The 11,553-nt window shown below is 34.0% G+C and overlaps 1 protein-coding gene across 1 annotated transcript; it reads left to right on the forward strand.

The window, feature by feature from the left end:
• The first annotated feature begins 822 nt into the window (after positions 1-822).
• LOC133818583 (protein C2-DOMAIN ABA-RELATED 4-like) lies at positions 823-2,268 on the forward strand. Its single transcript, XM_062251544.1, has 3 exons — positions 823-1,088; positions 1,500-1,595; positions 1,701-2,268. The coding sequence occupies exons 1-3, from the start codon at positions 978-980 to the stop codon at positions 1,989-1,991; spliced, it is 498 nt and encodes a 165-aa protein (XP_062107528.1). The 5' UTR covers positions 823-977; the 3' UTR covers positions 1,992-2,268.
• The last annotated feature ends 9,285 nt before the right edge of the window (positions 2,269-11,553 follow it).

Genomic DNA, 11,553 nt, shown 5'->3' on the forward strand with positions numbered 1-11,553 from the left:
TTTTAGTAAAATGTGAATGAAGAATTATTATCACAAATAATTTTAATTAAACATGCCATATTTTTGGAATTTTCTAGGATAGTCTCCCAAAAGGGAGACTTTTGGACACCCTCTTGGTGTTTGGGCACATAGATGATATTCCGTAAATTTTCTTTTTTAACTATGTATATTGTAATGATAGTAGTCATTATACTAATTTAAAAAAAAATTAAAATAATATAGAGTACTAAAAATAATATTAAAATAATCCGTTACATAAGCATTTTTTTTTTCTTTATACACATCCACATAAGATTGTTTGACCCTAATTTCTTACACTTTAATTATTTAAAAACTTCTAAAAATATTTAGCAAGATAGTTAATATTGCACCGTCATAAACAAAAAAATTTGCTAAAAATGAAACAAGTGCGCAGCCAAAGGCTATAGTGGGGGACTACTGTAGCATTATAATAAAAAGTAAAATAAAATAGAGAAAAGTAATGAGTTTTTCAGCAGCCTGTAGTGTTACGTGTAATTACGTTGAAAGCTGGACACTATTCCAAAACAAGTGACGTTGATAATAAATAGTCTCTCACGAAGGCGCAGGACGCGCCTCCAGTTTCTCTGCTGAGTCAAATTATATTATATAAGAATGAGCCCTCAGCACTGCGCGTGATTCGCGTGATTACTTGGTCATCAAAATTGACATTTGACATTGACATTGACATTGTCATTAGAATAAGTAAGAAAAACAAAAGTTAAAAAATTAGATAAGAAAGGCGGCTCATTTATGGTTCTTTTGGCCGAGTATAAATAAAGAGTGGTCATATGAGTTGGCTCACCAAACAAATTCTGTTTTAGACCAAAAACATAATAAATCTAAAAATCTCTAATCAAATCCCAAGTCTCTGAATCTATTCAGTGTTTTTGTTTTTCTTCTATATTTTTGTGGTACTAAGCTGCTGTAATCTTCTGAGCTTTTATATTATTGGTATAATGGAGAACTGGTTGGGTCTTCTTAGAATTCACATCCAGAGGGGAGTGAATCTTGCTATCAGAGACGCCCGAAGCAGTGACCCTTATATAGTTGTAAAAATGGGAAAGCAGGTAATATTTTGTTTTTTTGTCATTTTTTAATTCTAGTGTAGATATATGGTGAATGGCTTGCTTCGGTTTCAAGGTTGGAATAAATTTTGGTTCTAGGCATTGGATTTAGATATTTGGTTTATTGAGTTTAAGATGTTTTGGAAAAGTCTCGAGTGTATTACTTTTCTCAGTTTTAATCTTTGCTTTTTGGCAGAGTTGAAATTAGCCAGAGAAATGGTATATTAGTGTTGTTTTTTTCTTCCCAGAATCATGTGTGCTCATACTTGTGTTTGGAAAAGAAAAAAAACAACTGGCCTCTAATGTTTATTAGAAGTTTTTTTTGTTGTTGGAAGAAGTGAAGCCAACCCAAGTAAGAATTGTTTTGCTTATTCTCGTACTAAAGTTCTCTTGAAACATATTTTTTACCTGCAGAAGTTGAAGACTCGTGTGGTGTCTCATAATGTAAATCCAGAATGGAATGATCTTCTAACTCTCACAGTTTCAGATCTAAATACTCCAGTTAAGCTGGTAATAATCATAATTCAAATTCCCAAGTTTTATTTTCATATTTTTGTGGATCAAATTCCATGTAAATTATGATAACTTTGTCCACTCCCTATGATAATTTTCCAGTTTGCATATGACAAGGACACCTTCAGCTTTGATGACAGCATGGGCGATGCAGAGTTTGAGATAAGCCCATATTTGAAGGCCTTGAAGATGGGCTTAAAGGACCTCCCAAATGGAATCATAATCTCAAAAGTCCAGCCCAACAGGCAGAACTGCTTAGCTGAAGAGAGTAGAATATACTTTTCCAATGGCAAAGTTGTGCAGGACATGGTTCTGAGACTGAGAAATGTGGAATGTGGTGAAATTGAACTTCAGTTGCAGTGGATTGATGTTCCAAATTCAAAGGGCTTGTAGGATAATTCCATGTGTGGGCATGTCCTGAAACTTAATTCGTTAATTTTTTTTTTTGTCTATAAATGTGTCAAAGCTAGAGTACATATGATAAGCAGTATCCTACATTTTAAATGGGATGTGAAAAAACATAGCTTAATTGCTTTCTATTCATTTTCCCCTGTAAAGTATTAATTCAATTCATTCTTTATAAACTAAAAGGATTGTATAGTTATTTTTATAACTTTTTACAGATTCTCTAGAATTCACAAAGTATTGTCAAGTGGATAAATTGCTTTAATTCTTTTATGTGTCACTAGCTGAAATTTTTATGTTATTCTTGAAATCATCATTTTTTTTCTAATGTTAATTTGTATTTTTGGTTAAGTATACTTAAGTCGAATCCTAGCACTTTATGGTGGAAATGACGTGAAAATAAGGTAACGAATGTAAAGGAATACGCTTAAGAGCAAAAATGGAAGAAAAATAATATAAAAATAATTGTATTGATTTACTTGTGCGAAAATCTGAACCCCTTGCATGCATGTTAGGGTTCATGCCATATTTATAGGTTAGCGAAAGACAGAATTCACATGGGAGACCATGCAGCTGCTTCTAGATCGTTTTGATGTGGCAATTACTTTTTCAAAATTTGGTCGTACAATTTCAAGAATCTTGTAATGTGTTAAGCTCATTTTCATGATTGCATTGCAAGAGCATCGAAACACCATCAATTTTACATCGAAATTACATTGATTTTGTATCGAAAAAACAACGTTTTGCCAAAAATCAAGTTTCATGATTGCATATAAATTACATTGATTTTGCATCGAAAAGACATCGCTTTGATGCAATTTAGATGCTTTTTTATGGTGTTTTGATGCAAAATCAATAGTATTTTAATGCTCTTGCAATGCAATCATGAAAACTTGTTTTTTTGGCCAAAACGATGTTGTTTCGATGCAAAATTAATCGTGTTTTGATGTTGTTGCGATGCAATCATGAAAACTTGATTTTTGGCTAAAACGATGCTTTTTCGATGCAATTTAGATACTCTGCACTGAAATTTGATGAAAACTTTAAATGTTCATATTTTTCTCATCAAATGTCGGTTTCAGATAATTTTTTTTTTAATTTAGTATTTTTTTCGGGATCTACAAAATTAGAATGATAGACAGAGTGAGAGAATGAGAGATGTTAGAGAGAGAGAGAGTTCAGATTGAGAGAGGAAAGGAGTGCTTGAATATTAAAGGTATTTTTGTCTAAAAAAAATTAAAATTGTCATATATTTAGAATAATAACTTATGTTGGCATATTGAAAATTTTTACTAGATTATCATGCATATAACATGAAACAACTTTCAAATAAAGCCGATAACTTTTCTCTCAAATAACGATCACGTGGAGGATATAAGAAAGTGCTTTCTCTCTGTCAAAATAGAATGAGATATATTTATACCTCTCAAAATAAGGTTTTATTAATTTTTATTATTATAAAATTAAATAAATAAATGGAGCTGCAACAAAATTATAAACCTACCACTCAGTCATTTTGCACAATGACTAGTGTGTAATACTATCCCGTAGTATACTGTTATCTATATTATTTTATTTATTAATTTATTCGGTCAAAATTCAAATTGAAAAATAAATTAATAGAGATAACATTGTACTACACGCTAGTAATTGTGTCCATTAAGACAAAATTATCTCCATTATTGTATTTATTAATTTATTCAGTTAAAATTCAAATTAAAAAATAAAGTATATTGTGGTTAAAATACCAAATATTTCGAAATGTTATACTACTCAATCTTTTTTTTTGTGATATACACTCAATGTCTTCAAAATTTTGTACTTTTATACACAAATTTTTTTTAAGGTAAACATACCCAATATTTTAAAAATATTATACTTTTATACTTATTTTTTATTATTTTAAAAAATAATAAGATATTGAAGGAAAAATATAAGTTTTTAATTATTTTTAAAATTTTAAATTAGTTTCTCTTTTTTATTCTTTCTCAAAATAACTATTTTAAATTAAAAATTAATAAATATTTTATTAAATTGATAAATAAAATAATTTAAAATAATTAAAAACTTATATTTTTCGATCAATTTAAAATATAAGTTTTTTAAAAGAAGGTGAATGAAAAATATAAGTTTTAATTATTTTGATTATTTTTAAAATTTTAAATTATTTTCTTTTATTATTTTGAGAAAGAGTAAGAAGTTGAAAATAATTTAAAATTAAACATCTATATTTTTCTTTCACTTTCCTATTATTTCTCAAAATAATAATAAAAAATAAGTATAAAATTATAACATTTTGAAAACATTAAGTATATTTACCACAAAAAAAAAAAGTTTGAGTATAAAAGTGCAATATTTTGAAGACATTGAGTATATTTATATATAAAAAAAAATTGAGTATAAAAGTGCAACATTTTAAAAATATTAGATATTTTAGTCGCAATTTACTCTAAAAAAAATAAAATCTTACCTATATAATTGTTTGAATATTTAATTAATTTCTTTAAATTAATAAAAAAATTGACTAGTCCAATTTGAATATCAAACTAATATTACATATCAGTTAATATTTAAAATACCATCTTTTAATTATAATTCAATAATTAACTAATACATTTAAATACAAATTAAAAAAATTATAAATAATAAGTATATTTTTAATTATTTAATCTAAACTAATTATCTCATAATTACATATATGTCCAGAGAATTATTTTCTTTACAAATATAACATTTGTTTCTTTTATGTCATTATCTCCTATATAGTGTTTTAAGAGCTGATTCAAAGACTTATGAACCTATAATTCCAAACTCCAATAAATTTGAGTTATTAATTGAACTCTTTTATTCAACAAATATTTATATATTAATCCCAATATTATTCCACTAAAATTATGAGATTGCACTTTTGTAATTATAGAATGAATTGCCGAGTAGCCTTTGATAATCCATTAATATAATCACTACTTGCAATTTATTCCTCCAATAACTGGTTCATAATTAGAGTTGGAATAAATTAGTATTTTACCCCTCTAATTATCTCTTTATCCTCAAGTACCATTAACTCACTAGTGAGCAACTAATTTATAATTTTAATTATAAATTTGAGCTCAAAACCATCAAGTTCCATAATCAACCTTTTATTTGTCAGGAATAAACTTTAATACTATTCAAATTATATTAAAAAAAACTAAATAAGATTTCAAAATAACATTATTGTTTAGCCAAAGGGCATGTAGAGATGCCCTTAAAAATTTAGACAATAAAAATCTGAAAAACAAATAATGGAAGGTTGCAAGCTTGGTTCCATCTAAAACTCCCAAAAAAAAGAAAGAAAAATTTCATCCTAAAATATAATTAAGATTTATAAGTTACCATGATATGCTTTATATATATATATTTATAGATATATTGGGTGGGTTATTAACTATTCTAGCTTAAGGACATTTATTCAGCTTAATGTTAGAAACATCGGTTCATAGAGCAAGTGTCTCTCCTTAAAAAGCCAATAAGACACCTGTACCATCATACAACAAAGATAAGAAACTTCTTCTAAATACAATTAAAAAAATAAACAAAATTAGCCTAAGAAGGCACAGAACAAGTTTGAGAAGGGTCAATACAAACCAACAATGGAATAACTAGAATCGACCTTTAAGGGAGCCAATCTTCAATCTTCAATGGAAGATGGATATGAATTCAATCTTCGCTCAAAACCATTTAGTTCTCTAATTAACCTTTAAAGGAACAATTATTCAATGTTTGGTGAAGATGGCTTGGATTCCATATCCATAAATTATGTCCTCAATCATTTACCCTCAAGAATCCCAAAAAAAAAAAAAAGAAGGGTTTTAAGCCTATTTTACAAACAAACTGTGACAAGTGAATCGAAAGATCTAATTGAAATAAATTGGAGTTCATGATCACTCTAAATTCAATTTGATATGCATATGATCATCAATTAATATGATTACATCTCTTTATGGCAAACAATATTTAATAAAGAGTTTAATTGATAACGAGTCCAATCCTACATAATCATATTATAAATAGCATCTCCACTAAGATGTATTTAGATAACATGCATTCATAATGCTAGTGGATCGTACTAGGATGTCCATGCATGTCACAGACCAAGAACATACCAACTTCCGAACTGATAAAGGCGTCTACTACTATAAACTGTTGTCCTTTGGTTTGAAGAATGCAGGGGCCGCTTACCAGAGGTTAGTAACACAAGATGTTCAAGAACCAGCTTGGTCGGAACATGGAGGTGTATGTGGACGACATGCTGGTGAAGTCCAGGACAACCCCGGATCACATAAAATATTTGGCGGAAGCATTCTCGGTCCTCCACAAGTTTGGGATGAAGTTGAACCCCCAAAAGTACACATTTGGGGTAGCCTCTGAGAAGTTCCTCAGATTTCTTGTGAGCACCTGTGGAATTGAAGCAAATCCTGAGAAGATCAAAGCCTTGATTGAGATGTCATCCCCCAGGAACCACAAGGATGTGAAAAGTTTGACTGGTCGAATAACAATTCTCAACCGCTTTGTATCAAAGGCTATCGACAAATGCATCCCTTTTCTTAGCACCCTCTGAGGAGGTCAAAGATTTGAATGGATGGAGGAATGTGAGCAAGCATTCCAGCAGCTCAAGGCTCACATGGCGAATCCTCTGATTTCATCAATGCCCGTAGATGGCGAACCCCTACTCCTCTAGATGGTCATCACGGAGAACGCCATCAGTGCAGCCCTAGTACGCGAGGAGGACCACTCCCAACACCCCGTCTATTTTGTGAGTAAAAGACTCATCAGAGCAGAGTCCAGATACCCGTTCATGGAGAAGCTGATTTTTTTCTTGATGATACCTTCTCGGAAACTCAGGCTCTATTTCCAGGCACATCCTGTCAAAGTTCTCACCAACTAGCCTCTTAGGCAAGTCCTCCAAAAGTCGGAGTCCTCCGGCAGACTCCTTAAATGGGCAGTCAAACTTAGTAAGTTCGATATTACTTACAACTCAAAGACTGTTATGATTGGTTAAATACATGGTGAAATTGGTTAGGCACGAAGATGTGCAAAACCATAATGATTTCACTAAAGTCAACATGTGAGAGTTGACTTTCGGTATAGGCATTTATAAATCTCCTTTTTGGATCCAAAGTGTTTCTTTGAAGTATATAAGAGTACCCAAAAAGTTTGGGAGCATTTCAGAATGTTTTGAGACAAGTTTTTGAGCACCAAGCCAGTGGCATCTACGATGTGGCACCTCCTAGAGGTGACGCGTCGCTCGACTTTGAAAGAGTGGACCAGGCATTGTCTGGTGCCAGGCGACGTGTCGCCTGGGTTGTTCATACGTGTCCATAAAGTGACTTGTATTTGGCTCCAAAATTTAAATTAGAATTCTCTAATCTCATTGGTTTAGTCTAATGAGGTTCCTATACTATTTAAAGGCTTCATTTGAGTTAATTGGTGACTTAAACAGTCACCTCTATCTCTCTCTAAAAGAATTCTCTCACTCTTTCTCTAGCTTTCAAGATTACTAGTTTCCTCCAAGATATTCATCAAGAAAGCTTGACTTGTATGAAGGATCAAGGCTTGTGAATCCCAATCTCATTCCATTGTTGTAGCTTCAAGCAATTCCAAGGATAAGGCTAGGAATAGAGATTTTTGGACAACAAATCTTCATTTGTGTCAAGCCTTGTAACATTTGTGGTTCACATAAAATCATAGACTTATGATTTTATGTTACAATGTTCTTTTTCAAGAAAGGTCAACTCTACACGCATTTATTTCACTAGATCAAAGTTTGTCTATCTCTAAGGTTTTTCTACTAACCAAAGCTATGGAAGAAAGCTCCTCAATCTCAACCCTGAAGTTCATGTCTCAAGATCTAGGGAGAATAGATAGATTCGATGGCTCAAATTTTGTAAGATGACAAGATAAGATCAAGTTCCTCCTCAAAACTTTGAAAGTTCACTACATCCTTGAAAAAGATTTGAAGACTTTGGAGGCCCCAAGGGATGATGATACTCAAGATGTGATCAAAGAATGGAAGAGAAGGGAAGAGGATGAACTCATTTGTAGAGGTCACATACTCAATGCTTTGCCGGATTGCCTCTATGATCTCTACACAAACACTACATCAACAAGGGAGATGTGAGAAGCTCTTGAGAAGAAGTACAAAACCGAAGAAGAAGGTACCAAGAAATTCCTCATTACTCAATACATGGAATTTAAATTCTTTGATGGTTAACCCTTACTCCCCCAAGTACATGAACTTAAGTTAATGTGAATAAGTTGTCTGCTCTTGAGATAACATTTTCAGAACCCTTCATTGTGGGAGGGATTATAGCTAAGTTACCTCAATCTTGGAGAAGCTATAGAAATAAGATCTTCCATAAGAATGAAGAGATATATTTTGAAGAGATCTTGAAGCACCTAAGGATTGAAGTGGAGTCTCGTTCTAGAGAAAAGTGTATGAAAGAGTCTGATGGTGGGACATCCAAGGCTAATGCCATAGAGAAACCCTCTCAACCCAAAGGGAAGACTCACAAGAAGCCCCAATCAAAGAAGGATACTTACCTATCTCCTAAGAATAATGAAGGGAAATTCAAGGGTGTGAGAGACCCTTGCTTTGTTTGTGGCAAGGGCTACCACATGGCTAGGGCGTCGAAAGCCCCAAACCATGGATCCAAGGTCAACACAATCGAAGAAGAGTTTGTTGCTACCTTGAGAGAGGACAATGACATCCAAGGGAAAGTACATGAATGGTGGTATGACACTTGTGCCACCATTCATGTGACTTATGATAGAGAGGTCTTCAAAACCTCTTAAGAATCAAGAGATAGTCATGAGATCCAAATGAGCAATCAACATTGGTCCAAGGTGTTGGGCAAGGGGAATGTTGATCTTTACTTCAAATCTCGAAAAAAAATTTTATTGACCAATGTATTGTATGTTTTGGATATGATTAGGAATCTTGTGAGTGGGCATATGTTGAGCAAACCGGGCATCAAAGCATGCTCATCTTCCTCTTATGTGCTTGGTTTTGACTCTATTACTTTGTGGCATAATAGACTTACTCATATAGGATATAGTATAATTAAAAGAGTTATCAAATGTGGTTTAATTGTATGCAATGATGTTGTAACGCCCTGGATAACCAAGACCGTTACACTGTGTGTTTGAAATAGTGCAAGACTTGCTAATCGAGTCTTTTGATTAGAAATGTGAATCTAATGTTACAAACATGTTAGGTTTAAAAGATTTTGGTTATAAACGAATAATTTTCATTTAAAATACATGTTTGGTACATGGGATCCCAAATCAAGGTTTAAATGACATAATTACAGAATTTCCAAAGTTTATAAATAACCAAGCCACTCTAATGGAAAACTACACGTTTTAGGTTCTCGTTCCTGCATAATTCCTCGACTGTGGCAGCTGAGCAGCTGACAAAGTACACCTCGCCCCCACAGCTCTCCAACCCATGGTCAACTTGCCTTACCCTTGCCCTTACTTGCACCACGTAGCACCCGTGAGCCAAGGCCCAACAAGAAAACATAACATTTAAGACACAATCACTAATAATACTCAATTATTTCACAAGACATAACCAGGTACTCAACAGAACACAAAATTCATCCATTCAACGATAATAATCAATAAGCTAACAATCTACCATTCAACTAATCAGCATATCATAATTATAATAATACTTACAATCAAATCACATGATAATTAGGGCCGACAACTTAGACCGCACCCTCTGTTTATCCCACTGACTCTGGCCCGCTTAAACCGAGCTCAGTGCATAATAACCTGTCCTCAGCTACCACTGGCCGAGCCGCGCCCTGTGTGCATGTGTAAACTCTGGCGCTCTTAGGCCGCTCGTTTACTATTTACATGGCGTGATACCATCCATTTACATTATACATGGCATGATATGATTCTTTCAAAGCATACAAGATAGGGAACCCTTAGTCCCATTATATATCCACAACCGGGTGCATTTTTCTTACCTTTAGCTCCAAACACTTTAATTAGGAAAAACAACCCTCGAGCACGATCCTGCTCCGAGCCCAAGTGTACACCTAGTCACAACCATGAAAAAGAATTCCATAAATATTTTCATAAGGGATTCCGGATAGAATTCTAGCCTCTGGGACATCGAATTCCACCACACACGGTAGTGGGATCGATCCCGAGCACCAAAGGTTAGGTTCCCACGCTTAAAAACTCCAAAAGGCCACAAATGCCCTTAAGGGCTGCGACCCTTAAGACCTAGCGCTGCGACCCGCCCCCTAAAATAGAGGCTAGGCCTCTCTGACCACAGACACGCGCCGCGGCCCTGCCCCTATGGCACTGCGGCGCTCCCTCATCTCAGAGCCTTACTGGCTCTTCCTTGCTCTGAAGGGTCGCGACACTCTAGAATAGAGCTGCGGCCCAGCCCCGCGATTGCAGAAAAACTACCATTTTTAATATTCAAACCTCACCTAAAACCTAAATCCACCCTAGACCATCCCAATAATATAACTCAACTATCCCAACATTCTAACATGTTTCCAGCAACAAAACCTAGTAGAAATCTAGTCTAAAAACTCATTAAAATCCCATTTTAATTTATGAAACTCAACAGCCCAAGAACACAAGAAAACCAGTCATAAATGCTCAGAATTCAAACACTAAAATGAGAATTGGAGTTTACCTTCTCTGTTGAATCAATTCTCTAAAGGATTCCTAAGCTAACTTCCAAGTTTCAGCTTCAATCCAACCCTTCAATATCAAAATCCATAAACACCTCAAAACCTAGCCAAAACACAGAATTTATCACTTTGCACAAAGCTTATATCATACCTCAGTTCTTGATGGAATTCCTTAGCTAAACACAGAACTAATCCTTCAAGACTCCAGTCCTAATCCACTGAATTCCTAGCCACAAATCCTTTGATTTCACTGAGTTCCTTGAGAGAGAAGAAGAGAGGGAGAGAAGAGTCAGTTTAGCCTTTTGTTCCACTGCTTTCTAAAGTTTACTTAGTCTATCCTTAGGTACTTAAGTCAATCCCAAGGCTCGGGGTACCAAAAACGTCCCCGAGGGAAAAATGGTAAATTTCCCCAATATTCCCGCCTAGACTTCCTAACCTCAAATATATCTCCAATTATTTATTTCCTTAACCCAATAGCCCAAATAATCACCTAATACCCGAAATACCCCTTGACTTGCCCCAAATCAAGTACCGGGTCCCGTTGTGACTTTCCCGCTACTTGCTCCCTAGGATCGCCTCGTGCTGAAAGCTGCAAACACATATATCCACATAATAATGCGGTCTTAACAGTTTATCCCAAAATCACATTTTTTCCATAACGAGCCAAAATTACAATTATGCCCTTACAACCAAACAGGGCCTGCATGCTTACTAGACACTCATAAACATGCATATCACACCATTAATTCACACAACTTCCAATTATTCCCTCTCGGCACACTAATCAAGGCTCTTAAGCCTCATTAGAAATTTTGGGTCGTTATAGATGTTGAGTATGATAAAGG

Source organism: Humulus lupulus, chromosome 2, assembly GCF_963169125.1.
Source record: "Humulus lupulus chromosome 2, drHumLupu1.1, whole genome shotgun sequence".
NCBI lineage: Eukaryota > Viridiplantae > Streptophyta > Magnoliopsida > Rosales > Cannabaceae > Humulus > Humulus lupulus.

Coding starts and splice junctions, on each gene's coding strand:
- LOC133818583 (XM_062251544.1), top strand. CDS start 978: ATGGAGAACTGGTTGGGTCTTCTTAGAATTCACATCCAGAGGGGAGTG. Junction 1,089..1,499: donor TTGTAAAAATGGGAAAGCAG/GTAATATTTTGT, acceptor TTTTACCTGCAG/AAGTTGAAGACTCGTGTGGT. Junction 1,596..1,700: donor TAAATACTCCAGTTAAGCTG/GTAATAATCATA, acceptor ATAATTTTCCAG/TTTGCATATGACAAGGACAC.